Here is a 27610-nt window from a genome sequence, read left to right on the forward strand (position 1 = left end):
ACTTCTCACTCACCATGGTAATACAGAACCATCATAGTTGAAAAACTTACCATTAGACTCCTTAGTCAATTTCTCATAGACTTTATGGATTTGATCACTAGCACTTTGTTCAGCACTAATAGAACCCTCCATCAACAATTTACCAGCTTCTGGATGGTTTTTAACTAATTTTGGTAAACCATAATTACCCATATCAGTTTGAACACCACCTGGATGAACAGCAATAACTGTGAATCCTTCATCTTTCAATTCAAAACTTAGTGACAAGACAGTATGGTCTAATGCTGCTTTTGATTGACCATAAGCAGCTGTGGATAATGGGAAGAAACCTGATAATGAACCAACAAGACTTGATGTATAGATTAATTGTCTTGTTTCCCTTTTCAACAAATATGGATAAAGAACTTTGGTAATTTCAATTGGTCCAACAACATTTGTGGTATAATGGGCATACCAGTTAGATTTTGGTGTCTCTAAAACAGGTTGATAAGAATCTGAAATTGCAGCATTGGCAATGAATGTATCAATACCTTCTGGAGCAACTTTGGCCAATTGTGAATCCAATTCAGCGATTGATTCCTCAGAAGTGACATCTAATTTCACGATATGGACTTTAGGATTTGCTGAAGCTAATGATTTAAATTCGGTTGCCTTTGAAGGATCACGAGCAGTACCAATGACGGTGTTTGATGGTGTTTCTGCTAGTTGCTTAGCTAGTTGGAACCCAATACCACGATTGGCACCTGTGATGAAGTAGACTTTTCCTGAAGTTGATGACATTATTGCTGTTTGTGTTGTTGTTTGTTTGTTTGATACTTTTATTTTGAAAACCTATGAACAAAAGGACATGGATTTGACCCTTTTATATAGTTTTTAGTTAGTTTAAAGTTAAATTCATCATAGTAGGAAACCTTTGTCATTAGTAATGTTGAGCTTGTTGTTTTCGTGCGAACTTGAACGTTGTGATGAAAATTTCATGATGGGCCACCATTAAGGCCTTACAAATCAGATAATAATCATTTAACAGCCTGTGCTCGTGTTAGCTTCCATGTTAACCATCCTCTATAGAAGTATCAACTATCTGCTTCGATCTAGGCTGGCCATGGTGAGTAATCATGGTGTTGTTGAATAAATAATCAGCCTCTGTTGATGGAGCACCATATTGCTTATTAAATCTTAGAAATATTACAAGGGCTTTGAGTATTTGGTTAGATAGGTAACACTACTAGTGGACCGGATACTGGTGTTTGATACTTGAGAGTGATTTGAAATCAAGTCTAATGCCTCAATCGATGCTTTCAATTGGTCTGTTTTTAATCAAGTTGATTTCGATAAGTTACATTCGAGTTTTGATTGTGTCAACGGAGGTTCACGCCTTCAACCCCAGTCCAACCATTTGATAAGGCACATCGATTCCTAAGAAAACTACTAGACACCAACTTTTCAAATAAATGTAAATGTTTATTAATGCAACAATAAATGGAATATGCAACACTATCATGACAAGAAAACAACACCAAAAAAAACCAACACCAAAACTTTTATTTTTTTCATATCCATATATACAAGTGATTTTTTTCAATCAACATTAGTCTTTGAAAAAAACCTTTTCCCCAATTCATAACTAGAAATCATAATAGCACAAGATGGAGCAATTTTTAAAACTCTAGGAACAATACCAACATATAATGCACCAAACCCTTCAAATTTCCAAATATCACTCATGAATTTAAACATTGATGGATTTTTACTTGTTGTACCCAAGGTCCCATTATTATTTTCAATACTGATCTGTAATCTTGTTTTACCCACATCAAATGGATTAGTTGCCAATGCTGCAATTGAACCTGATATTGAACCACTAAGGAATGAATGAAGGAATAAATTATATTCATCATTTGCCATCACATTCAAATTATTACTAAAGCAGTTTTTGAAATATTCATAAGAGGCCCAATAAATACCAGAAAAAGGAACATCTCTCCATAATGTTAATTCAAGACCTTTGAATAAAGTTTTGGGACCTTTTGTTTTCAATTCCTGTGAAGCATTTTGTAATAAATTTTTCAAAGCATTTGTTTTATTTTGTGCAGAAGATGGTATTGATTGCAATCTAGTCTTTAACAATTCAATTGGTGCCACGGTGGTACCTGCAAGGACTCTAGCTATAGAACCACATAATAACGGATTTAGGACATCATAATGCTTTATAGGTGAATTATCTCTCAAAACTTCATACCCTGTGAAATAAACAATATTTGCAGGTGCAGCCATTAACAAAGTCAAAGATAACCCTCTCCATAACGTTGTTGGTCCTTCTGATTTGGATATTTGATAGATTGCATTCCACGTTCCATTCATTTTTTTATCAGTTATGCAGACATTATCTGAAGTGACACAACCTGGTGATTTGTTATTACCTAAAGTTGAGGATATCGCTGCACTTGTAGCTGCGATAGGAGCTTCCCAAAACACTTGTTTCTTGCAACAATTTGTACTTGGTAATAATAATTCTTGTTGTTGTAAACGTACCCTAACAACATCTAAGGGCGTTACGATCAATGACGTTATGATTGAACCTGAACATGCACTGATCATTCTCTCGGTAAGTGTGATATCTCTAGTCTTTGTCTGTGTTGATGAGGTCGGTGGTGGAGTTGAAGGTGACTTTGATGGGAATAGGTGAAGGTCTTCAGTTTCCTCTATGACACCAGCTATTTCTGAGGACATGGACATGGTGATGGATAAGTCTGTATCTAATCTAGATGAATACGAGTTACCTTTGATTCTATGAGTCTATGACAGTGATTTATAGGATTCTATAGTCTTCAGCTTGATTGGTTCTGGTGTATTCAATTGAATAACCATCTTCAACTCTTGATTCATTCTTTCAGATTCAAAGGCAAAAAAAAAAAAAACATTTATGTGTGCCTACCGATTGAATCACGGGATCTGGGTTTTATCTGAACGATCAGAAGCCTGTGTGAGGTTAAGTATAGGCGAGAGGGTATAAAGAAGGTGGTTGAAGGTTTGTTTGTTATGTGACTTTGTAGTTGTTTCCTTAATTGTGTCAAATGCGATCCATTGTTTCTGGAGTTCAGCCACAGATCTGATGTTCCATGATTGAATATTGAACATGGGGATTATTTCACCGTCTTGAGAAATTTAAAACGTAGTGACCATTTCCAACATTGAACCAACAACTTCAATTGTATCTAACGAAAGAATATCCAAGATGCCAGAGGTTAACGATAAAGTCACAAAGAGTTACAAGTCCCTTCTATTCATAGGCCAATTTCTACTCAAGGTTGGTGACTTGGAATCGTTATCAGACTCACTCCCAGGATTGTTAAGTCGCGTTGGGGTTCATGACGAGGATAAAAGAATCAAATTGATAGATTCCTTCAGACTCATTGTTGATGATTTCAAAAAAGTCCAAGCTTCCAATAATGGGAAAGTTGAGTTGGCTGCACGTACAACAAGAAATTTTGTCAGAAGTTCATTAGCATTTTTTGGATTCCTCACCACAGTCACTTCAATCAAAAACTTACTGATCAACCTATCTAGAAAAAGACTTGATAGCTCAATTTCCCTTGACTCATTCAAGAATCTGGGTCTGGTTAGTGCATCATTCGGTGCTTTATTATCGGGGGTTCCGTTAACAGATGCAATTGTCTCAAGATTATTACCTTTCCTCTCAAATACTAAACACTTATCTGCGTTTATCACGTCATTAGCTGCCTTTCAATTGTACCCAAAAGATTATTCTCGTGATCTGTTGTCAATTTATTTGCTTGTTTATGGTGGTGAAAGCGTTCAAAACTATCTGATTCACCAAGGCCCCTTGAAAGCATTAAAAGAGAATTGTAAACTCACAGATTTGGTCACCAAAAGCTGGTTCTTGATCCCATTAACTCTCAGTGAGTTATATCAGACTTACGTGGAACATCCATTGTTGACTCCAACTTTTGTTAAAAAAGTTTTTGATTCTTTATTCAATGATCTTAACAATCCAAATCCATTATGGGTTGAGAAAGGCTGGCCATTAGTGGTTAAAAGAGTTACTATCCTAGCTGATAACACCCTCTTACAAGGAGAATATATCAAGAGAATCAAAAGCTTACCATCCTCAATCAACCCAATCAACAAATTAAATGGTTCTGCTAATCTGAAGCTTTTCTTGAGATATATCCCATCCAAATTCTTCAAATTAATGCTGTTCATCACACCTTTTTATCTCCTCAAGGACATCATCACTAAAAAGATTACACTTCAAGATTTAAAAGCAAAATGGAAATCATACTTTAAATCTTTACTTCAAGGAACCTCCAAACTATCATTATTCGCTATCCTAACCACAATTACTGCACAATTCCTAACACAACAAAAGTTGGAAACCAGAACAATTTCAAAATACATCAATCCACACAGATTGATCGGTTTTATCGCCGGATTATGGGGTTTATTATACAGAGACTCAACAAGCAACGCATTAATGTCGTACATCTTGAGAACAACATTATTGTCAACATGGAGAAAACAAACTCTCAAACATAAATCTTTAAACCATTACAACATTGAACTATTGTTGAATGCATTGGGAATTTCAATATTGGTCGGATTTCGCGAAAATGGGTTAGAAGATTTTATAACACCAAAAAGGTTCAAAAACATCACTGAATGGATCTCAAACGGAGGACAAACCACTACGCAAGCTTAATATATGTTTAATTATTGGAAAAATACTACTTTAAAGCAAAAAAAAATCGCCCGCAGGATATCAAAAAATTCGACCCCGGACAGGATCGAACTGTCGATCTTGTGATTAACAGTCACACGCCTTAACCAGCTTGGCCACGGAGTCAATTTTTAATTTTTTGTTTTGGTGGTGAATCCACCTCGCTTGGCTTACTAAGCGTCACGTGACCTCTAGATACTTTAAATTGTTTCATTTCTCAGTTTTCTTCATGATTCAACGGTGTTTACTAGTATTTACGATAGAAATATTGGCCTGCTAACAGGTAATCTTTAGGCTATATTTGGTTTAGGCATCCCATCGACACTATAGTGCATCTTTGGTGAGGTAGACAAGCTGATCAACGCGGTTTATACTACGGTGGACTTCTAAAACTGCTATTCTATTGCTACTTTTATATTTATCATGTAACTAATCTAACAATCCTCGGTAAAGTATATCAATAATGTTCAAATACTTTTAGCAAAGCATCCTGATAACTAAAATACTCAACATATGGTGAGAATTCATGACTTTTCAAAGCCTTTCGAGGACGATTAATCCGTTTTGGTTGTTCTCTTTGAGCTTTCAATTGAAGTTCATGTTGTTTACTCAATTCAGCGTATTTGAGATCTTCTTCATGGCTATCCAATTTTTCAGTTCTTCTGCAATGAGGATCTGATAACTTCAAGAGGGCAATCAAAGTGAAATAAGCATCATTACCAGCATTATGTAAAAAACTATGAGGTATACGCAATCTCTTCAAAATTGCACCTAGAGAGTTCCCCTGTGATCCGTGAGATGCTGAATAAACTTTTTCAGTATCTAAAATATGTGGGTTTTGAGGTAAATGAACACCTAATTTCTTTAGCCAATTTAAATCACCACTCAAATTATGACCAACAAAAGCTGCTTCATAACCCTGTGCTTTACGCTGAACACAATAAAACTCTAACACTGATTCAATCAAATCAACAGCTGTCTTTTTGGAAACAACCAATGAACTTCCACCCAAGAAGTTATCTTTATGGTCATGAACAAAAGCACCATTTCTTAATTTGATAGTCTCTTTTAATATTAGGTGAATGTTGATAATGGAAGGCACTAAAGATGTAGCCTCTTTCACTGGGTCATAAATCGAAATACCAATCTCTGTAACGATTTCTGTATTTCTTTCAAATGCTTCCAAGTCAATAGATATTAAAGTTGTTTTTTGCCCATTAACCGACCTCAATGCATCAGTGATAATATTGAATTTTCCCTTATCTTGTAGAATTGGATGTTTCTTCCTGCTGGAGTCTAATTCTTTTATATATTTCTCAGTTTCACCCATGCGTGCTTTCCCTATAGCTTCGATGAATTGGGACTCTGGGAGTTCTTTCAACGCTTCAACCACATCTTGTAGTTTTTGAACATCATTAGATGGAATGAAAGAAACAGATGCAGTAGCTGGGGTGGTTGTTGGAGTGGTTGTTGTGCTCGGATTCAGTGGCTTCTTTGGCTTTTTAGACCCAAGCTTCTTTCTAGGTTTCGAGTATGGTCTTTTCGAAGGGCCAGTAGTTGCTGATTGATCTTTGTTCATATGGTTGTTTTTGGGTATAAATTTCGTTTCTTTGACAGTAGCAGTGATGTCTGGTTTGGCGCTTGGTATAGCTTCGCTATATAATCTTTTCAGTTGAAATGTGGATAATGGAAATCTGTGGTTATGGAAGGTTGGAAAGGATGGAACCTTTCGAAGGTTTGAAGCTTTTAAAAGTGATGAGATCAACTTGAAACGATTTGGAGAGTGTATGGTTGATGAGTAAAAGAGCTAGGAACACCAACAAAATAAATAATGATTCAACGCGTTTAAGTTCACCAAAACCTTTTATATAGATGTAATCAAACTCCAAACTGAAAACTCTGTTCTTTATGATCTGAAGCGATATATTTTAAAATGTCCATCAACTGCATTTTTTTTTGTGATCAACAAACTTTCGCGAATTTGATCCTTTCTACAAATTGGCTTCAAACTTCAAACCAGCTGAATTTTGAGCTCCTATCATTACGATTATCATTTTATTTGTCGTCTCTATTGTATTTGTATCTAGTTCCATATACAGTTCTAAGAGTCGCTTTAGAGTTCTGTCTGACTTTCGGAACAGAAAACTCATAAATGTTCCATTGATCGATATCCCGATCTTTAAAAGTGTCAAGAAACTTTCTTTTATCGTCCTTTTGGTAAAGATCATATCTCCAATCATGCTCATATTTCAATTCATTCATGTAGTTATCGATACCATTTTGAATTCTGAAGTTTGGATTGGCCAATTTCAAAAGCAACAACATGGTGTAATATGCATCATTTCCTGCGTTGTGTAGATAACTGTGAGGAATATTAAATCTATTCAGCATACCAGCCAAGGTACTGGTCTCAAGTTTGGACCCATGGGTAGCACAATAAAGATAAAATGTATCCATCACCATAAATTTCTTGGGGAATTTGACACCCAAGTTATGAAGTCCTTTCAAATCCGTTGCATAACTTTGGAAAACGAATGCTGCAGGGATAGAGCCATTCAGCTCATTGATGTCTTCTGGGAAAAATGCATCAATTAAGGTTTGCAAAAAATGGATGGTTTCTGTTTCTGTTAAAATAATTGAGCTTCCACCAAGAAATGTTTGTGCTGATCTTTTCTCTTCATCATAATGCTCCTTCACAATAACATGAATATTCTTGAAATGTGGGAATACTGAAAGATGTTGTTTTCTAGAATCAAAGATTGAAATCCCAATCTCTTTAGGTATTTTACCATCCGTTGTGAATTCACAATCAATTGAAAAGAATAGAGCGTTTTGAGAGTTGACTGTTTTAATCACATCAGAGACATAGTTGAAGACAGTGTCATTAGATAAAATAGGGTGATTCATCCTTTCTGATTTGACCTTTTTCAAATATTTGTGAACCTTTTTTTTTCTTCTATCAATCATTTGTTTGGAACATTTTAGCATTGGAGTGTCCAAAAGATCACTTTTAAGTGCACTCACCAACCTCACAGTTGTTGGTGCAACCTTCACCATAGAAGCAGCTTCAATGCTTGGAGAAGGACTTTCTTCGGAGCTTTCCATCACAGTCTCGCCTGAAGAAATTTTGATGCGGTCTTCTTTCGCCAACTGTATAACATTAGCTTCATTCCAGTATAACTTATATCCATTGTCAATAAACTTTATATCTGTATCCGATTGGTGATAAGGTTTATATTCCATTTCATGACTCTTGAGTATTTCAAAAAAATTACCAGAGCAGTCTTCTCTTTTTCGAAATTGAGACCTGCTTGACCGGGTAGGAATGGTTGTATTAGTTTTGTATGACTTGCTGTAGGCATCATATTTATGAGTAGAGGTAAAATTTGTGTTAACCAATGGTTTCTTAATCGTCGTAAATTCTGTCAGTCTTGATGGCCAAGTCGATGTTTTTATCTTTGATGTTCTTTTAGAGACTTTTAAGTCTACTTCAGCATTTGACCGCTCCTCTTTAACGTTTGTGAATGTGAATTCTTTTCTTTTGCAACCATCTTTTGCAAATAGCCTATAGGTGCCAGTCCTTGGTTGTGAACCTTGTTTCTTTTCCTTCTTGATCACCTTTCTGGCTTCTCGTTCAACACTTGCGTTTAAGTCCTCTTCTTTTGCATCATAATTGGGTTCGTATTGGTCTGGTAATGATGATGAGCTATTTCGAGTGAAACAATGAAGTCTATGTGATTGGACTTTCTCTGTTGGCCCTTTTCGACTAGCAGTTGTGGATGTATATGTCCTTATGTTGTAATATTGAACCTTTTGTAGAAGAAACAACTTAGTGCGACACCTACTCATGATGAGTCTATTTCACCAGCAACGAAAACAATACTGAGCACCTCACCGAATCTGCTAGACCTCTGTGATTCTTGAGTATCTCAGGCACAAACACAGCAGTTGGTGAACAATGAGCATGGTCAAAAGACTCTTTGAATAATCGGTCGATTGATATTTTTGTTTTTGTTTGGTCGCGAAACATGACTACAAAAAAATGTGACAGGTCAAAACTACTTTATTTTCGAAGCTTCAAGTGAAGAAATCTGCAAAAAGTTGTTGCAGCTATTATCGTAAAGGTCACCTTTCAGTTTAAATGGTGCACTGCGTTCTTTAACAAGTTCTCCTGTTTGGATGAGCGCTCCTGGTGGTGCATTGGGATCTGTATCTGGAACACATGTTTCAGTACGCTCTTCTGTAAACACAGCACCATCATCATATTTGTTAACCTTTCTGACTTTTCTTACAATACTTCTTGTGAATCTACCATCATCATAATGTCTGCTTTTAGTGATAAGCTTTCCCTCAACAGTGCGTTCTCCAATTATTCCATATCCTCGCAGTGAAACGATTGGTCCTGATTGATTCGTGATTTTTGTCTGTGTAACTTCAGTATACTTGGGGCCTTTTTTCACTGAAAACTCAATTGGTAGACTTCTATCATGACAAACCCATTCCTCAGTTTTAGTGTCATTATAAAGACTTCTGGTCACATACACTGGCTTTTCCTTTCTTAAACTCAGCTTTGTTGGGAATTTGAATGGAAGTTTCGAGCGTAACTGACGTTTTGGAGCAAAAATTGCTTGAAGAATCTTTTCCCCTTTTGGTGATGATGCATTAATGGCTGAAGAATGTAATTGTTTAGAAATGAGTGTTGATAAAGTGTTTAGCTCGCTGCAAAGACTATTCTTGTTGGTTTGACATTCTGCTCTTGGGAAATGCCGTATTTGATGTGTGATATTCTTGAGCATGGTCTGTGTCCTAGGCTTGAGCTTTGAACTCTGAGTTAATGTTCAAGTGGTTGGAAGTTGCAAAGGGTTTCTTCCTCATCATGAATCTCGCGAGACAGATTTCGCTAACGGTTAGTCCAGCACAAAAAGCTAGCCCTTTATCGGCCGAAACATCAATATATTGAAGTTGAATCGAAACGTTGAAATACTAAACTTACTGATTATTAGACGATTATAAGTCGCAACAGTCTCCTTGGAAGGCTAGAAATGTCAACAAATTTCAAAAGGGAAACGTAATATTACAAGCTCTAGTGATTTGACGATCATGTCTAGAGATCAATAGAGTATCTCGTTCTTTTGGACAGTTGAGTTTGAATTCATTATAGTTACAGCATTTCTGCAATTAGCTGGTGAATAAAGGTCAGGTTAGTATAACTCAAGAGTTGAAGTTGGACTTTCTTGTTCATCAACACCAATGTAATAACTTTTCTGTAATCATGGCCTCTGTAACTCCTCTATTCATTCTTAACTCATATTAAATACCACTTATTAATTCTAGAGCTGAATTCACTTGAAGCCTTGAATTCGATTCATACGAAATAATGGCTAATTCTCTCCAAAATTTCCCGATATACACGTAAAAACTTTACGCGTTTGTTTATTCAGACTTTTGTTAGGCGAGGCACCAAATAACGGTTCAACATCCTAACACCGCAAATGAAAAATTTTTAATAGTATCCAGATCCTCAACTTTGAACGCCAGAAACCAGACCTTACGAAGAGCTTCAGCTATTAATCTTTTAAACCAAATTTCCCTGCAAATTCATATTATCACACACATTTCTTTCTTTAAAACTTTGCACAAAATTCAACTTTTTTGTTGGATCGCTCCGACTTTTAAGATCATTTCCCGGTATGAGCAGCACCACCTATTTTTTTTTTTTTTTTTTTTATTGGTACAAACATTTTTTTGGTAATTTTTCACTTTTTACCTATACCAACTTTCAACCAGTCCTTCGAAAGCAAAAAAAACTTGCAAAGTAAACCAGCTCAGGATCAAAAGAAGTCACCAGTACACTTCTCATCATACATATCAGTTCTTGAACAATCCAGAAAGACTCATTTCTAGTCTCATTCATAGGTCAAGTCCAAATTAGTACTTTAACGGTTTTCCCAGATTCGTTAACGTTCATATACCCAGCTTCTTTTATACTTGTTGAGGTTTCATTCCAACCATACAATTAAGTTCATTTTAAGCTATTTTGGTTATTCATAGTCTTCAAAAAAGATTTTCACAAGTCACATTTGAAGCAAATTTCCATTCATACACCTACTTTGAATTCATCAGAAATATTTACTTATTTCCAAACTAGACGTCATTAGTTAAAGATGTCAGCCAATTCATACGCAGACGTTGTCGCCACTGGCTCAACCACTCCAGTTTCCGCTGCTGAAGAGTCCAAATCAGTTGCTAACACACAAACTGAAGTTGAAAGCACACCAGAACCAATGGATCTCGATTCAAAAGTTGATGGTGAAAACGAAGATTCCAAGGTTCAAACACAATTACCTTCACCAAACCCTTCTCCAAAAGCTGAAAAGAAGCAAAAAGAACAAAATCTAGCTCCTGCTCCTGTTCCAAGTGTTAGTGCATGGGGTTCTGCTGCATCTTCTAGATCGAACTCCAATGTCAGCTCTGTTGATACCAAGCATTGGCCATCACCACATGAACAACCACAAGTCAATGGTTCCGCTTCAAGCAAAAAGATAAGTGCTGTTAAATCTTCTAAAGAAAAATGGGTCCCTTTCAAAGCTTCAGTTGTTTTACCTCAACCTGGTTCAAAGAAATCTAACAACCATGGTCAAAAGAGAAACTCAAACAAGAACAATAATGTCTTGAGTAATAACAACAAACAAGTTCATAATGATTCTAAAAAGAGAAAAAACAAAACTGAAAAACGTCCAACTGCTTCAACTACACCAGCTGAAACTAAAGAAGCTCCAAAAGCTGAATCAAAAGCTGAAGGAAAGTCTGAGCAACAGCCTGAACAATCATCATCAAAACCACAAGCCACTGCTCCAAAACCTGAATCAACCTCATCTGAAAACACTCAAACCCATTCTCATAACTCACACCACGCCAATCATCAAGCATCCAATCACCACAATTCACATAACCACCATAGTAACAGCAGTATGCGTTACCAAAATAACCAATTCCAACAGTTTATCCCATTCCAACCATTCCCAGTCCAAGGTGCCTTCCCAGGTCAAACTGGTACTCGTCCTTTCCGTCCATATTCCAACAACAGACGTTTCAACAAATATCAAAACAATGGTTACAACAATCAATACCGTCATCACAACAATAACTTCAACAGTGCTCCATTCAATCGTCGTAATATCGCACATTTGAACAAGAGTTCAGAACCATTATTCTCATTGATAAAACAAATTGAATATTATTTCTCCATTGAAAACTTGTTGAAGGATATCTTTTTAAGAAAACAAATGAATAGTGAAGGTTGGTTAGATTTGACTGTTATTTCAAGTTTTTACAGAATGTCAGTCTTGAGTGCTGGTGATTTTGGTTTGATTAGAAAAGCCATTGATGAATTAAATGGTGAGTTATTAGAATTGGCTGAATTCAGTAATAATACTTTGAAAGTTAGAGTTAAAGAAAACTACAACAATTGGGTTTTACCAGTTGAACAAAGAGAAGCTAATGGTCAAGATGAAAGTGAACCTGTTAATGTTATTCAGCCAGATGTTAAAGAAGCTACTACTGCTGCTTCACCTGAAGAACCTACTCAAGAAGAATCAACTGAAGCTACACCTGTTACTGCTGCTCCAGAAGAAGTTTCAGCCAACTAGAGCTGATTTAGATGTTTTTCGAGTGCTGAAGAATCATAACAGTTACTCATGTTTTTTTATGCCCGTTTTACGAGAGAAAGCAAAAAACAATTCTGAATCATTGTTTTCAAGTCTTTTTTTAACATCCATTTCATTTCATTTATTAGCATTGTCCACCAAATCATCCATATCCACCAACTTGTTCATAGTAAGGGGTTTTCATTCTATCTATACATATATGTTGAGTTTATTTCATTATGAGGAACTCATTTTGAAAATCACGATTATCATGTTGAATATGTCCATGTCATTTATACCATAATCCAAAAAAAAATTGATCAAAAAAGTTGATTTTAAAAGTCATTTAATTATAAAAAAAAGCAAAAAAAAAGTATTCTGTATATTGTTCTATTAGTTTTGTCATAATCATTATAGGAAAGAGGAGTTTTATTATATTGAGAAAGAAAAAAAAGGAAAAAAAGTCATTTCAAATTTACAATAATTTGTCAAATAATCATTTCAATCATATCATTTTCATTTGCAAGTGGTATAGTTATTTTTTTGTTGTTTTTTGTACATTTATGTAAAGAAGAAGAGTTCTCATGGAAACTTCAGGAAATTGGGAATTGAATAAATATAATAAATAACATCATGGCATTGTATCATTAATATAATCTCTAAGTGAAAGCAAACTATCAAACTGCAAGCAACATATAGAACAGATCATTAGAATATTGATTGGAATTAATTGATGGATATTTAAATACCCAAGAGTGATTTGAGATCATCCCATTTGAAATCATCATAGATATAAACCATACTTGATTCTAAACTATGTTGTAAGAATGATGGATAATAGCGATGCAAATACATGACAAGCCCCCAAGAAACACTTGCAAATAGTGTCCAGGTATTGGTTCCAATTGCATGTCTGATATGTTTCTTATTATGGAATCCATGCTCCTCTTTCAAATATTTGGCAATTTTGAAAGCCAACATCTTCCCAAGTCCTAGTAACACTCTAGCTGCACAATACAATGTTATTTGGTGTGCAATTGAATGGTTAAAGTATGGAGTTCTATTTCCATAGACTATCAAAGCACCAATGAACCCTGAAATGAATTCATTAATTGGAGCACCACCGTTCAATTTCTTCAAGGACATCATCAAAAGCTTGTATATCAGAGCAAATGATGCAAGAATACTACCATGATCTTTAGCTTGCCTAAATACCAACTTCAATCTTTTCTCTAGAGGTACTGATCTTCTGAATAACAATTGAATAACTAAAGCGTGTGCAAACCTCAATCTACCACCATAAACAATACCATTTCTCATGGACTTGATTATCTGGAAGAATTCCCTATTAGCAGGGTTTCTCACTAGAGCGTCTAAATTCAACACCATTTTGCTACTTGATTTCCAGTCTCTTTGGTGAGGTTGATTGATAACTAATCGAACTTAAACTTGTCAAAACGACGTTGACATGGTTAAATTTTTTGATCATCTAAAAAGCTGTCAAAACTTTGGAGAAGCTCATCCAGACACCGGCCGAGGCTAAAAAATGGGTATTATGATTATGTAAGTGATTGTTTCTTATGTAATCATTTCGCGAATTGATGAAAGTTGATAAGGGCCAGCACACGTGAGCCAGATTGAATTTCGAATTAATAGACAGAAATTTTAGTTTAAACAACAAGAAGTAAATTGCAGTTTGAAAGATTGCATTCTTGTTACCAATTGGTGTGTACTAGATGGTTAAGGCAAGAGTATGACTGATTTTATGAAGGACACTTGGGCAAAGCTCACTGGCGAACAAGGTAATATAAGAATAGGGTCAAGGGCATCGAGCTCTACGCAACAAGATACTTCTGAACAAACAGAGCAATTACTTTCTAATGATATTGAACAAACTGAAGAATCAATCGCCTTCACAAAATTAAATGAAGGGTTTACCACGAAAACGGAGATCTTTGGTTGGTGTTTATATTCATGGGCTGCTGAACCGTTCATTGTATCTGCGGTTTCAACGTATGTACCGCTCTTATTGGAACAGTTTGCAAGAGAAAATGGTGTTAGATTGGATAACCATTTGATTCCTTGTCTGACAGAGAACCCAGTGGTGCTCCCAATACTACCACCGCCATCAAATGGCACTAATCCTGGTTTGGGTGATCCAGTTGCTAGATTATTCACAAGGGATACTCATGATGTTGGTGCAGTTCAAGAACAAGTTAAATGTGTGGTTTACGTTTTAGGTAGTTATATTGATACTTCTTCATTTGCTCTATATACGTTCTCAGTTTCAGTGCTTATTCAGACTCTTACTGTTATTTCCATGTCAGGTGCAGCTGATAGAGGGCATTATAGGAAACAATTATTGATTACATTTGGCTTGATAGGTGCTGTTGCAACAATCATGTATTTCCCAATAACAAGTTCAAGATACTACATTGCATCTTTACTGGCCATCATTGCCAATAGTTGTTTTGGTGCTGTCAATGTTTGTGGGAATTCGTTCTTGCCTATTCTTGTGGCCAATACTAGAGAAGTTCAAGAAGCTTCTCATCATCATGAAGAAGATGGTGATCATAAGGAGGAGACACTCAAAAGAGGCAACTTGATAACAAAGATTAGTGGTATGGGAGCTGCATCAGGTTATATATCTGCTTTAATCGTGCAAGTTCTCTCAATGTTTTTGGTGATCAAGACTGGTTCCTCTACACATTCCATTCAGTATGCTATTTTCTTTGTTGGGGTATGGTGGTTAGTATTTCAACTGCCACTAATCTTCTTACTTAAATCAAGATCTGGGCCACCTTTAGCAATTCATAAAGATCAAAATGCAATCTTACAATATGTTAAATATGGTTGGAAAACATTATTCATTTCAATCAAACATGCATCTACATTAAAGGACGTTGCAACTTACTTATTTGGTTGGTTTATTGTTTCAGACTCTATTACCACTATAAATTCAGCTGCCGTGCTATTTGCAAGATCTGAGTTACAAATGTCAACACCAAAGTTGGTTGTCGTTGGTATTCTTTCTGTTTTGTTTGCAATCTTTGGATCAATGGTTGTACCTCAATTACAATCATATTTCAAAGTTACACCTAAAGTTTCCTTAATGGCTATAATTATATGGGCCTCAGTCATCCCCTTTTATGGTATTTTGGGATTTTACTTCAATGTTGTTGGATTGAAACATGATTTTGAAATGTACTTGTTGGCTGTTTGGTATGGGTTTGCATTAGGTGGATTAGCAACTATAAGTAGATCGTTATTCAGTTTGTTGATCCCAAAGGGTAAAGAATCCACATTTTTTAGTTTGTTTTCAGTTACAGATAAAGGAAGTTCCATTATAGGTCCAACAGTAACGGCGTTGATCACAGATAGAACACACAACATACGGTATACTTTCTACTTCTTGTTTGTGCTTTTGCTGCTTGCGTTGCCAATTTATGCATTACTAGATGTTGAAAGAGGTAAAAGAGAAGCTCAAGAGTTAGAACATGTGGATGATGAAGGCCTTCCCGATATCATTACAGATCATACAGTTTAAAAAAAATTTACATGACATTAAAACTAAACAACTATTCGTAGCCTGTCTCAATGATTACTTTAGGGCGCAAGTTTCTTTGGAGATGGACCCCAAATTCTTACTATAAAATCATCACCGCAAGTTACAAACATTGTTTTAATTTTTGGGTTCCAAGTGACACAATTTGTATTGCCCTTATGAGCATCAAATGCCCCCAATAAGGCACCAAACTCCCTATTCCAAACAAAAACACGACCATCTTCACTACCAGAGCAAACCAAATTTTCATCATATCCATAACAAGACCTTATAATGTATTTTTCTTGTTTATGCCCAACAAACTTTGTCAATAATAAACTCCTAGTCCAATCCCAAATTTGTAATTCATTAGGACTGACATTAATCAGGATATGGTTTGGATTTCTATGAGAAACTGATAAACTTGTAATTCTTTCGCCAATTTCAATAGTTTTCAGTTTCTCCTTAGTGTTTAAATCCCAAACTTCAATGTTTTTTTCATAAGTTGCAGCAATCAATTTACAATTTGAAGAAATTTTCAAATCATTAATTATCGGACCTTCCCATTTATGAAGCTGTTGACCTGTATTAGCATCATACAATATTATTTCTTTATCAGGAGACCCGAGAACAAAACATTCACCATTCGGATACCAATCACCACACCAAATACGGGAATCACCCATCAATGAAATCACTTGCTCAGCTTCGCCAGTCTCTAGATTCCAAATACGAGCTTTTGATTCAATAGAACATGTAAGTAGTCTTTTATCATCAGGACTGAAACTAGCATACATCACTTGTTTCTCGTGACCTGATAAAGTGTGTATCTTTTTGAAATCTTGTGTAACGTCATAAACATGGATTTGATGATCAGCTGAAGTTGTAACTAGTTTAGTACCATCATGACTGAATTGGACATACCAAACTTCATCTTTATGATCTGTTAATGTCTTTACAATTGTATCTGGGAAGTTTGATTTATCAGATTTTAAGTCTTCGTATAGTGAGACATGTGTGTGTTCTTCACCAAATTGATAAAGATTTAATGACCTTTGATGTGTGATTGATTGTTGTAGTAATTTGAACAATCTAAATTTTGGAATCATTTCATTAGGATTGATATATCTGGAAATTTCATTTAGTAACAGTATTCTTGAATTTTCCACTGATTGTAACCACCCGTTAACTTTTTGCAATTGTTCGGATTCTTTGTTCATTAATAATGCAGTCAATGATCTAATGTTATTTATGGTTGTTAAAGTTCCAATTTCATTTCTTAATATTTTCAATGCAATATGACCAGAAGTCTCAGAATACAAGCATTCTAAAAACTTTTCTCTCTTTATTAAAAACTTGATCTTTTTCTTAACACCAGGAGAATCATCAACTAGGTTCAAATCATCAATAATCTCCTCAGCTTGTTGAAAATCACCATCTTTGATGTATGCAATAAAGTTATTTATAATAGGAGAATCCAGTTCTAACCCACTTTCAGCCTTCAACGTTTGTGATGATTTCTCAAACCCCAAATCCGATAATGACTGGATGATTAACCTTGTGAGTTCATTCTTATCAATTTCCGGAAACAACTGATTTATCGATTCAGCATTGAAAGTTGCAGCAGAATTACTTGAAGTTGCTGAAGTCCCATTGGAATCAATAAGGTCATGAATTGGAGCCATTGTTCTTCTTTTCTTGGTTTCACTTTTCTCAATAGACTCTTGAGGGTGTTTAGTGTTGAAAGTCAATGTGGCGGTAATGTGTCTTGTTAAATATGAATGGATTCTTTTTTTAATAAGGTGGTTTTTTGATTGAAATTTGAGGCAAAAAAAGGTTGCTAAAAGAATACCACCTATTGGTCAATTCTCGTTTGTATGAGTTCTAGTAAAGAAGATATGATATTTCAAGTGAATTGGTAATTAAATAGGCAAACAACAATCTTAATTCAATTGGTTTTTAAAGGGTCAAAAAAGTTGATGTTGTCACTTTTTTGTTCTCTAATGTGGTTTTGGCGGTTCGCGACACAGTATGATAAGCACGCTAGATTGCCCAATGTGGAAACAAGCTGATTCTACAACAAATTCAAACAATTCTAATTATTCATTCAAATGGTATACTAGTTAAAAGGTTTGACTCAAAAATACAAATGGGTAATGAATGACATAATGAGACCAGCAAATATGGACAAAACACAAAACATTAAAAGAGTTAATTAAAAACAGTCATTATTATAAATAAGATTCATCTAGTTGGTGGTACTAGCACATAAAGCAGCACCAACACCTGAACCATCTTTAGCAATACAGATATGAACTTTTCTTTCACCATCTGGGCCAATTGGAGATAAAGCTAAAGCGTGTCTAACCATTGATCTGAAACCTGGGTAAAATTCAATAACTGAACCATCAACACCAATTTCAACCTCCTTGTGGTAACCTTCTAAGGCATTAGTTCTAATCAAGATAGCAGCAATTGGGACAGCAGCCAAGTAAGCAGATCTTCTTGAAATGGCACGAACAATTTGTTGAATAGCTGTACGTTCTTCTTCAATGGTTGGTAATCTTAAAGATTGTAATAAAGACAATTCAGTCTCCTTCAAGTGAGAGGAATCATCAATTTCAATATGTGATAAAACTTCAGAATCCAATTCAAATGGGGTTCTTAATCTGTGTGGTAATCTTTCAGGTGTTGGGTATTGTTGGAGCATGACACCTTTAGAGTGTAATTCAACCAAAACTTGTCTTAAAATTTCACCCATAAACATACCTGAGACTCTCTTTTCAAACATATGATAACCTGGGTTTGTGGAAACCTCGTCAATTCTTTGATCATAGATGGTGTTTGGTAAATGTTTTAAATCATTATCAAATGAACCCCATTCAGTGTTAATAATCATATGGGTTTCACCATTAGCCTTCAATTCTTTAACCAATTCAGGGTCTAATTTATGAATATCTTCTAATGGAAATGTAGCGGTTCCGTTTGTTCCAGTTCCAAATATCGCTCCAATAACAGTATCACCTTGTTTACCATTTGGAGAAGCACCAGTAGCATAAGCATGACTTAATAAAGTACCAACGGTATCATTAGCCAATGCAACAACCTTAACTGGGACACTTTGTTTATCCAATTCGGTTTGCAAAGCTTGGACAACGTCTTTACCAACAACATCTTGAATCTTGAAACCTTTAGTCCACCTAATCAAAGTACCAGCATCTAAAGCAGTTTGATTAACTGGGTATGAGAAAGTAAAACCCAATTTCAAATGTTTTTCAGAATCAGTTGAAACTTTATCAGCATGATGTCTCTCAACAAATTGTTTAACCTTCTTGGCTAAATAAGTAAATAATTCTTCAGAAGTACCATCCAACAAATCTTCAGGGATTTTAGCCTTTGATTGTTCTAAAGCAAAAGTTGAATCACCATGCAAATCAACAGAACAAACTCTGAAGTTGGTACCACCTAAATCAGCAGCTAAAAAGGTACCATGTTCTCTACCAGTTGGGATTCTGGTGACATAAGTTGGAATCATTGGTAAACCTTTTGATTTTTCTTCACTCTTGTGAGATAAACCAGCATCCATACTTTCAATAAAGTAGTCGGTCAAAGTTTTTAGCAATGTTTCATCAACGGTGAAATCTTTGACAATTTTGTCAACTTCTTCTTTCAATTGTTTTGATGAACTCATCTTGTAAGATATATGTGAGATGTAATAAGATTGTTATTTGTTTGAATTGGGTTAAGAATTGAAAACAAGAGTGAAAATGAGGAACAATCTGACTTTTAAATACTTGTTCTTTGGGGTCTCGAGGAGAAAAGACAGAAATGTCTCGTGTCCGGAAAAGTTTCAGTGTGCTGTTGTGGACAAAAAATGAGATTTTGGTGCTAAAAATTGACGTAGTTTAGCTTGAAGTTGTGAAATTTGGTGTGTCATTTGAACTGAGATCATATTTGATATCTTCTCTGTACTAAGATCTCGTTAAAGGTGAGAAGTGAGAAGTTTATCATTAAGCAGGTTGATGGTATTGAGGAATAATAATATTGAACTCATGTTCAGCGTACTTTGGGTCTACGAGATAATAGCCAGCTGTAAAGTCGATTCTACCGAGTAGAATCAATCATCCGTGATCCATGAATTGATAGCATGAACTGAGCATGTTCATGTAATTGTTCATGTTCATTGTAACGTTCACCGTTGTTTGTCCCATTCGGAAAAACCTCTGGACATGAAATCTCCTGAGCTCAAACAACTGGTGATGACATTGGGCTCAGAAGACTCCAGAATTTACTACGCTGGCTCTTGTAATTCATTACCTCATGGCAAGCGGAGTGCAGTAGAACTGTAGGCTCGGAGTGCTAGATCTTGTAGTGCTCATGGTTCTTCTACAAGCAAGAGTGAATAGATTTCTTGAAACTTTAGTGGATCACCATCAGAACTACAAGCTATAACACAGCAACAAATCAAACCAAACAGTATCATCATCCTAGCTATAACTTTCAAGTCATTCAGCTAATTGGAAAAACACTGTACATGAGCTACTCCAGTTACAGATGAAAAATTCTCATTTGTCCTGAAGTCTATCCTGGGGTATGGTACTAGAAATGAGCTGAGTTGAGTGTAGCTCATGATGAGACTTTGAACTCTGGGGACCCCACGGAGAATCTTTCCTCAAGTGCAGTACGGAACAATGTAAAATCATGTGTTTAACTGATCTGTATAGCTTCGAAAATGAACAACGGTTTCGAATTTAGCCTGCAAACATACACCAACGAGGTGGTTGATGTGTGGAACTGATGGTACGAAACTTTAGGTTCAACGTTTGTCTGGTTTGCTGGTTCCCTGGAAAAACTATTTGTCTAGTAGCTATGGTGAATCAAAGCTTTTCACATCAAGCCATACCAGATTCCTATAGATTGTATTATAATTAACTGGCGACCTGACAACAAGCCCTGTTATAATGAGAATGGTCCATATATATATTGTATATCTATATTGATCTGATCCTGCAAGATGTGAACGTTCATGGCCAATTAATTATCAAGTTAGTTCAGCACACGGCTTTTGAAACAAGTTCATATCCTCATATTAAGGCCCCAACCACTAAATCTTGAGCATCCTGGCTCGAAACTTGTCATCAAGATGAATCTAATGTTGAAACTTGCAAAGTTCCTCTCAAATTATCTCGAAAAGACATTCGCGAAAATTTACACTTGAAGTTCGCGAATCCGTTCTGTAAAATCATTTCGTTCAATTGTCAATCCCAAAATTAATGTCGACAACAACAAACTCATCAATCGAATCCATACAACATTGAAAAGATCATCACTTTAGAAAATGTTTGCATTTGCTCAGAAATTCGTTAAATCAATTGAACAATCCGCTGAAACTATAATAAGTGGCGGTGCTAATGATGAATCCATATTAGAAAATGATGCCTACTTCAGTAATACAAAATTCAATAAATATGGGCTAAGAGTTATTTCAGTTAAACCTGAATCAAAAGCATCTGAATTGAAATTTGAAAGTTGGTTTGATTACATCATTGGTATAAATGGTCATGAAATACCGACTGGTTATAATGAACAACAGCAATTGGTTCCAAATTATGAATACCTAATCAAAGAAATTGAAAATTGTAAAAACAGATCTGTTATATTTGAAGTTTGGAATGCTAAAGGTGGTGTTTTGAAAAACATTGAAGTTAATATTAAAGAGTTATCAAGTTCAAGCAATTTGGATGATATCCCAATAGATCAAAAACCAAATAATATTATTCAACAAAGTTTTGAAAAAATTGGTGTATCGATACAATGGACCCCATTAATCACTGCAACTTTTGTTTATCACGTCTTGGAGATACATCCAAATTCACCAGCAGAAAGAGCTGGCTTAATTGAACATTCAGATTATATCATTGGTGCTCAAGATGGATTATTAGCCACTGGTGGTGAAGATTTATTGGGACGTTTGATTACATCAAAGAAGAATCAATCATTGATCCTATACGTCTATAACCATGATTACGATGTTGTTAGACCTGTTACTATTCAACCTTTTGAAAACTGGGGTGGAGCTGGCTTATTGGGATGTGGAGTTGGTTATGGATTTTTACACAGATTACCTCAAGCAATTTTAAATTTTGAGCCTGGTTCAATCTTATTTGATGATAATATGACTCCAAATTATACACCAAATTTCTCCCCATCACATAATTTGAGTCAAGAAAGTTTTAATCCAGTGAATCCGTTACCTCCTGTTGCCTCTATCCCACCACCTCCAACTTCAAAACAAGGTTCAGTCAGTACTCCTTCACCTTTATCTGCAGGTGCTCCACCACCAATCCACGGTAGAAAGAAGAAACAAGGGGCAGTGAAATCAGATTTATTGGATTATTTACAAGAGGAAGGTGAAAAGAGTAGGGAATTGGATAATCAAGGAAGACCATCTCATGAAACAGATGCAGCTTTACCTCCTCCACCAAAGAAATGAACTCTACCAAAAAAATAAACAATCAGATTAAAAATTAAATGTAGGTGTATATTTACTTCAACTATGCAATGATTAATATGGTCTAAATCTTTTCTTTTCTTTCAACTCTTTAATTCTTTCTTGATCCTGTCTAAATTTCTTAACTAATTCATTCATTTCCAACTTCTTACGTTCTCTAATTTGGAATCTATAGAAATCTTCCTTCTCCTTCTTTTTAGACTTCACTTCATTCTTATCTTTAACCACTTTATTAACACTATCAATCTTACCCAGTATACCTTTCTTTGTCTTTCTATTCTTACCAACAACCATAGTAAACCCATCTTCATCAACTAATGTCTTCATCTCCTCTAATTGACTGATTGAATCCGCTTCACGTTTTTCAAAATCCTCTAATGCTTGTGCCACGGCTTCTGATGTCTCTTCAGCTGGTAAAATATCGTTTTGATAAGCTTTTGTAAACCTTATAGATGCAGGTTGATCTTCATTAAAATTCCATTGATATAAATCTTTATGACTATTCTTGACATATTTCTTTATTTTGGAAAAGGCTAAATTGGCAGCAGCTTTATCCACAAATACAACTAGTCCAGTTCCATTCGGTAGTTTTATACCTTCTTGTAAATTTTTTTCATCTTGATCATATAAATCAGTTGTTAATTTTGTTAAATTTATTTCATAATCCAAATTTTCAACATTAAGAAAGAAATTTTCAATAATACTTGATTGTGAAATTTTTTTGAAAAAATTTTTAATATTTGATAAAGTTGAATTAATTGGTGGATTTATTAAAAATAATGATCTTTCTGCTAATTCTTTGTCTGTATTGGATTGATGCTTTTTGACGTAAATGTAATGTTTGATAGATTGGTTCTTCAAGAGTTTTGAAGGTTGCAAAAGTAAAGGAACAACTTGGAACCCTTTGATTTCCTCTATAGCTTCACTCATTCTTTAGTTTCACTGTGATGTTGAGAGTTTTGGTTGATGATTTATTGATTTCAGTTCTTTATGCATCTTCTAAATTTTTTTTTGCCTCGCTGGTTCAAGCGTGATGAGAAACATCCGGACATCACATACTTAAGAGATGAGCTCAAAAGAGAGGTGACAAAGTTAATTAAAACAGTAGAGAGAAGGTTATTAGAATTGTAAACCTGCTTGGAATATATGGTCCTTATGTTGTGGAGTTTCAAATTACGCTTTTAAGGGAGGAAAAATGGTGTTTTAGTCATGATTTTTCATATTTCAACTATCTCATTTATTACAATTAACTGACTCAAGCTGTTCAGTCTTTGATTATTATATGATACAATGCAAATTCTAGTTTGGGTGGTAAGCTCACTATTTACAGTATTGTGGTTTCTCTATCAATATCTCCTCCTTCTCTTCAATCATCTTCCTCTTTTGGATTCTCTTTGTAATAGTTTTGAGTTTCTTTCATCAACTCATACAACTAATAACTGTTGTTAGTAAATAGAATCATTTTAAGAATCAATAAATAGCACTCACTTGGTTCACTTGGTCAGGACTCATTTTGGATAATTGTTCACTAGTCAAAGAACTTTCCATCCATTTCCCCTTGGTGATCAAATTCAAGTAATCTTGCCAGCTAGTCAAGAAACCAACGATATATAAAGGATTATCGGTGGTTTTGTGAGCTTTGAACTCCTCTTTCACGTAGAGATCACCTAGTTGTCTTTGAGCTATTGGTAATTTCTTATGAGCCCTAAGGATATTTCTGTATAGTGTTAACGGTGGGAGTAAGACTTGGCCCGGTCTTTCAGGACGACGTGGTTTCACTAAATTCACTAGTGTGGGTCTCATTAAGGTGGAATAAACGTCCTGTTGTTGTTAATCTCGACAAAGTTGGTTAAAGTGTAACTGAATTCTTTCAAGTTATACGCTGCCGATTTTGTATGGAGAAAGGTCATGTGACTATGGGCAGAATCATTTTGTTTTGGTTAGAGTCGTACAACTTCACCATTTTTTGACTTATTTCAGCTGGAAAAGCACTACCAAATAGATATTCTTTGTGAAAACAATAATATCATTTAATATACACCAATTTCTTCACTCTTCAACTGATTTCACCCCCAGTGGCGACTCCTCCCGCATTACTAATTTCTTAGGCAATTCGCGGTGTGTGCTACGTGTCTTTTGAAATCGGGTTAAAAAACGATTGAAAACCAAAATTACAAATCTTTGAACAACGATCCTTCATCAATCACTTCAATAAAGAATCAATCCAACTCAAAGATGAAGTTCTTCTCTGCCTTGAACCTAAAGACATTGTCCTCCGTATTGGCTGTCGTTGCTGTCTCCTCTGCCGCTGGCGCTGAAGAAGATGCCATTGCCTCACCAGATTCTGCTGTTGTTAAATTAACTTCAGAAACTTTCTCAAAATTCTTAACTGAAAACCCATTAGTCTTAGCTGAATTCTTTGCTCCATGGTGTGGTCATTGTAAAGCTCTTGGACCTCAATATTCTCAAGCTGCTGACATTTTAGAAGCTAAAGATATCAAATTGGCCCAAATTGATTGTACAGAAGAACAAGAATTATGTCAAGAACATGGTATCAGAGGTTATCCAACTTTGAAAGTCTTTAGAGGTGAATCTGAACCAAGTGACTATGAAGGTCCAAGATCCGCTGATGGTATTGTCAACTATATGATTAAACAATCATTACCAGCTGTTTCCTTAATTGATGATTCCACTGATTTAGATGATTTTGTCACCGAAGCCACCAATGCTGTCATTATTGAAACTGGTGTCAAACAAAATGAAACTTTTTACAAATTAGCTGATTTACACAGAGATGATTTCTCATTTGTTCAAACAAAAGCTCCAGAATATGCTAAAAAATATGGTAAAGATAAATTATTAATCTTTTTACAAGATTCAAAAGAACCAATTGTTTACAAAGGTGATGAAACTTATGAACATTTAGTTGACTGGTTAAGTGTTGAAACTAAACCATTCTTTGGTGAATTAGATGGTTCAACTTATCAATCATATGTCTCTTCAAACTTACCATTAGCTTATTTGTTTTACAACACACCAGAAGAAAGAGAACAATGGTCCAAGACAATTGTTGAAGCTGCCAAAGAAAACAGAGGTAAACTAAACTTTGTTGGTATTGATGCTTCTAAGTATGGTCGTCATGCTGAAAATTTGAATATGGATCAAGAATTCCCATTATTTGTCATTCATGATTTAGCCAACAATAAGAAATATGGTTTCCCACAAGATCAAGAATTAACTACAAAAGAATTACCAAAATTCTTGAAAAAATACACCAAGGGTGAAATTGAACCAAAAGTTAAATCTGAAGAAATTCCAGCAAAACAAGAAACTTCAGTTGTGAAAATTGTTGGTAAAACTCATGATAGTATTGTTAATGATGAAACCAAAGATGTCTTAGTTAAATATTATGCTCCATGGTGTGGTCATTGTAAAAGATTAGCACCAACTTATGAAGAATTAGGTGATTTATACCAAGCTTCAAAAGAAGGTAAAGATAAAGTTGTCATTGCTAACGTTGATGCTACTTTAAATGACGTTGATGTTGATATCTCTGGTTATCCAACTTTGATCTTATACCCAGCTGGTGACAAATCAAACCCAGTTGTTCATCAAGGTGGAAGAGATTTAGAATCTTTAGTTTCATTCATCAAAGAACAAGGTACATTCAAAGTTGATGCTAACAAATTAACTAAAGATGCTGAACCAGTTAAAGAAGAAGCTGCTAAAGAATCTGATGTTGGTCATGATGAGCTTTAACGGAAGAGAGAAGGGAAAAAAAGTTTTGTACAGGTTATTAAACTAAATAAATAACACATGTTTTTGATTTTTTTAAATAATGTAGACTCTTCATAATTTTCCTCCCGGTGTTTCACTCAATTTCTTACCAGGTTCCACGCTAAAATCAGCTTTTTGTCTCAACATAATTGCAGGATGTTTCCCATTTTCTCTCAATTCTTTAAAAATTTGAACAGGTTTTTCATCAAGATCTAGTATTCTTTCTTGATCACCATAACATATAACCAAGGCATAATTTCTCCAATCATCATTCAATTTATGTCTCTTCATAGCTGCTTGTAAAATCTTCGAGCAAGGATCATCAGTAGATGCTCTCAGCTGCTTCAAAGGTTCTGATACAGGTTTAGCAGCCTGTGGCTGTAAAGTTGCTGCCGCAGTTGTTGGTGAATGCACTGATGTTAATGATGAGTTTGAAGCATGGTTTGAATTTGTAGAGAAAAGGGCAGAGCCTCTGTTTGATTTCGAGTGTTTGTTGGATTCACTATGTTTTCTTTGTAAGTTTTGGTGAGGTTCGTTTGGAGAAGATATTGTGAAACTTGAATTTGTTCCTGTTGATGGTTTAGAATTTTTAGTTGGACTTGATAAATTGAAAGGTGATGATGGGTTTTTATCTGGTGTTGGTAATGGTTTTTGTAATCTTCCAAGATCTTCTCTTAGTTTATAAAATTCATCATTTAAAGTTCTTGTTGATGAATCTAGATTTGATTGTATTAGGTTGTTGATATTGGTCAAGATCAATTTTATACTCTCTAGTGAATTAGGATCAAGATAATTTTGAGAGGATAATAACTTGTTTATTTCAATTTTCAGTTTAATTTTGTCTTTGAGTTCCAGCTCCATCTCATCAAAATGGCTATCTTTTAAATATGGCAATAAATCACCAGTAATGTTATTCAAAGTGAATTTCTTGATAACTTCATGATGGAAATCTAATCTAGTTAGCCAATTTTCAATTTCAACTAACCCCCACTCAACAAAAGAGCCGGTAAGATCTTTGGACGCTCTGAAATCAGACGTTATTGTTGATTCCTCTTCTGACATTGTATATTGATAAGGATTGAGTTGATTGTTTAGTAGAAATGTACGTCTAAAGAGGCTGATGTCTTCCTTTTGACGTTGTGAATTCAGGATTCGCGAAATTCTGGAATGTTACCTGGTTTTGACAGGTTGAGGGAAGCCTTCAAATTATTAAGTGGGAAATAAGTGAAAAGAAACTGATTTAACTCATCGTCTGATCAATAGAATAGGTTGCCTTTTATTTAAATACTTTAAATAAGGGAGTCAACCTACATTTCTTCAACTTGAACATCTTGCTGACAGAATTCTTAATGACCAGTAAAGTCTGGCAGTCTGCTTTCGAATTTTGATTAATG

At 35.2% G+C, this 27610-nt stretch overlaps 16 protein-coding genes and 1 non-coding gene across 17 annotated transcripts; 5 read left to right on the forward strand and 12 right to left on the reverse strand.

Moving 5' to 3' along the window:
- Positions 1 to 9: 9 nt before the first annotated feature.
- On the reverse strand, positions 10 to 780 carry WICANDRAFT_32091 (SDR family oxidoreductase; the record flags this gene model as incomplete). The annotated part of the gene is made up of 1 exon (XM_019181917.1): positions 10 to 780. The coding sequence occupies one exon, from the start codon at positions 778 to 780 to the stop codon at positions 10 to 12; it is 771 nt and encodes a 256-aa protein (XP_019038124.1).
- A 798-nt stretch (positions 781 to 1578) lies between these two features.
- Positions 1579 to 2730, reverse strand: MTM1 (Mtm1p; the record flags this gene model as incomplete). Its single annotated transcript, XM_019183548.1, has 1 exon — positions 1579 to 2730. The coding sequence occupies one exon, from the start codon at positions 2728 to 2730 to the stop codon at positions 1579 to 1581; it is 1152 nt and encodes a 383-aa protein (XP_019038125.1).
- A 373-nt stretch (positions 2731 to 3103) lies between these two features.
- On the forward strand, positions 3104 to 4720 carry WICANDRAFT_69322 (uncharacterized protein; the record flags this gene model as incomplete). The annotated part of the gene is made up of 1 exon (XM_019184161.1): positions 3104 to 4720. Exon 1 carries the CDS (start codon positions 3236 to 3238, stop codon positions 4718 to 4720), a length of 1485 nt encoding a protein of 494 aa, XP_019038126.1. The 5' UTR covers positions 3104 to 3235.
- A 70-nt stretch (positions 4721 to 4790) lies between these two features.
- WICANDRAFT_t95 lies at positions 4791 to 4864 on the reverse strand. Its single transcript has one exon. It is a non-coding gene; the product is annotated as a tRNA-Asn (tRNA).
- A 517-nt stretch (positions 4865 to 5381) lies between these two features.
- WICANDRAFT_43967 (uncharacterized protein) lies at positions 5382 to 6119 on the reverse strand (the record flags this gene model as incomplete). Its single annotated transcript, XM_019182580.1, has 1 exon — positions 5382 to 6119. A coding segment is annotated over exon 1 (687 nt), but the record flags the coding sequence as incomplete, so codon positions are not given.
- Positions 6120 to 6793: 674 nt separating this feature from the next.
- Positions 6794 to 7981, reverse strand: WICANDRAFT_100867 (uncharacterized protein; the record flags this gene model as incomplete). The annotated part of the gene is made up of 1 exon (XM_019180308.1): positions 6794 to 7981. The coding sequence occupies one exon, from the start codon at positions 7979 to 7981 to the stop codon at positions 6794 to 6796; it is 1188 nt and encodes a 395-aa protein (XP_019038128.1).
- Positions 7982 to 8796: 815 nt separating this feature from the next.
- Positions 8797 to 9534, reverse strand: WICANDRAFT_79467 (uncharacterized protein; the record flags this gene model as incomplete). Its single annotated transcript, XM_019184896.1, has 1 exon — positions 8797 to 9534. One exon carries the CDS (start codon positions 9532 to 9534, stop codon positions 8797 to 8799), a length of 738 nt encoding a protein of 245 aa, XP_019038129.1.
- Positions 9535 to 10902: 1368 nt separating this feature from the next.
- On the forward strand, positions 10903 to 12387 carry SRO9 (Sro9p; the record flags this gene model as incomplete). The annotated part of the gene is made up of 1 exon (XM_019184897.1): positions 10903 to 12387. The coding sequence occupies one exon, from the start codon at positions 10903 to 10905 to the stop codon at positions 12385 to 12387; it is 1485 nt and encodes a 494-aa protein (XP_019038130.1).
- Positions 12388 to 13125: 738 nt separating this feature from the next.
- Positions 13126 to 13773, reverse strand: WICANDRAFT_79469 (Tim17/Tim22/Tim23/Pmp24 family protein; the record flags this gene model as incomplete). The annotated part of the gene is made up of 1 exon (XM_019184898.1): positions 13126 to 13773. One exon carries the CDS (start codon positions 13771 to 13773, stop codon positions 13126 to 13128), a length of 648 nt encoding a protein of 215 aa, XP_019038131.1.
- Positions 13774 to 14149: 376 nt separating this feature from the next.
- On the forward strand, positions 14150 to 15931 carry ATG22 (Atg22p; the record flags this gene model as incomplete). The annotated part of the gene is made up of 2 exons (XM_019181893.1): positions 14150 to 14531; positions 14601 to 15931. The coding sequence occupies 2 exons, from the start codon at positions 14150 to 14152 to the stop codon at positions 15929 to 15931; spliced, it is 1713 nt and encodes a 570-aa protein (XP_019038132.1).
- A 59-nt stretch (positions 15932 to 15990) lies between these two features.
- Positions 15991 to 17613, reverse strand: GID7 (glucose-induced degradation complex subunit GID7; the record flags this gene model as incomplete). The annotated part of the gene is made up of 1 exon (XM_019183549.1): positions 15991 to 17613. The coding sequence occupies one exon, from the start codon at positions 17611 to 17613 to the stop codon at positions 15991 to 15993; it is 1623 nt and encodes a 540-aa protein (XP_019038133.1).
- Positions 17614 to 18176: 563 nt separating this feature from the next.
- Positions 18177 to 19619, reverse strand: WICANDRAFT_79472 (uncharacterized protein; the record flags this gene model as incomplete). The annotated part of the gene is made up of 1 exon (XM_019184899.1): positions 18177 to 19619. One exon carries the CDS (start codon positions 19617 to 19619, stop codon positions 18177 to 18179), a length of 1443 nt encoding a protein of 480 aa, XP_019038134.1.
- Positions 19620 to 21266: 1647 nt separating this feature from the next.
- Positions 21267 to 22421, forward strand: GRH1 (Grh1p; the record flags this gene model as incomplete). Its single annotated transcript, XM_019185744.1, has 1 exon — positions 21267 to 22421. One exon carries the CDS (start codon positions 21267 to 21269, stop codon positions 22419 to 22421), a length of 1155 nt encoding a protein of 384 aa, XP_019038135.1.
- Positions 22422 to 22493: 72 nt separating this feature from the next.
- On the reverse strand, positions 22494 to 23369 carry RRP7 (Rrp7p; the record flags this gene model as incomplete). Its single annotated transcript, XM_019184900.1, has 1 exon — positions 22494 to 23369. The coding sequence occupies one exon, from the start codon at positions 23367 to 23369 to the stop codon at positions 22494 to 22496; it is 876 nt and encodes a 291-aa protein (XP_019038136.1).
- Positions 23370 to 23805: 436 nt separating this feature from the next.
- SDH7 (Sdh7p) lies at positions 23806 to 24242 on the reverse strand (the record flags this gene model as incomplete). Its single annotated transcript, XM_019183550.1, has 2 exons — positions 23806 to 23871; positions 23928 to 24242. The coding sequence occupies 2 exons, from the start codon at positions 24240 to 24242 to the stop codon at positions 23806 to 23808; spliced, it is 381 nt and encodes a 126-aa protein (XP_019038137.1).
- Positions 24243 to 24596: 354 nt separating this feature from the next.
- Positions 24597 to 26639, forward strand: WICANDRAFT_93648 (protein disulfide isomerase PDI1). Its single transcript, XM_019186423.1, has one exon. It carries the CDS (start codon positions 24675 to 24677, stop codon positions 26196 to 26198), a length of 1524 nt encoding a protein of 507 aa, XP_019038138.1. The 5' UTR covers positions 24597 to 24674; the 3' UTR covers positions 26199 to 26639.
- On the reverse strand, positions 26635 to 27484 carry WICANDRAFT_93649 (uncharacterized protein). Its single transcript, XM_019186424.1, has 2 exons — positions 26984 to 27484; positions 26635 to 26919 (listed from the first exon to the last, which is right to left on the reverse strand). Exons 1-2 carry the CDS (start codon positions 27276 to 27278, stop codon positions 26912 to 26914), a joined length of 303 nt encoding a protein of 100 aa, XP_019038139.1. The 5' UTR covers positions 27279 to 27484; the 3' UTR covers positions 26635 to 26911.
- Positions 27485 to 27610: the final 126 nt, after the last annotated feature.

The sequence above is a fragment of the Wickerhamomyces anomalus genome, assembly GCF_001661255.1.
Source record: "Wickerhamomyces anomalus NRRL Y-366-8 unplaced genomic scaffold WICANscaffold_4, whole genome shotgun sequence".
In the NCBI taxonomy this organism is placed as follows: domain Eukaryota; kingdom Fungi; phylum Ascomycota; class Saccharomycetes; order Phaffomycetales; family Wickerhamomycetaceae; genus Hansenula; species Hansenula anomala.

Bases quoted from the DNA above. Each gene is read 5' to 3' on its own strand.
- WICANDRAFT_93648 (XM_019186423.1), top strand. From the start codon at position 24,675: ATGAAGTTCTTCTCTGCCTTGAACCTAAAGACATTGTCCTCCGTATTG.
- WICANDRAFT_93649 (XM_019186424.1), bottom strand. From the start codon at position 27,278: ATGTCAGAAGAGGAATCAACAATAACGTCTGATTTCAGAGCGTCCAAA.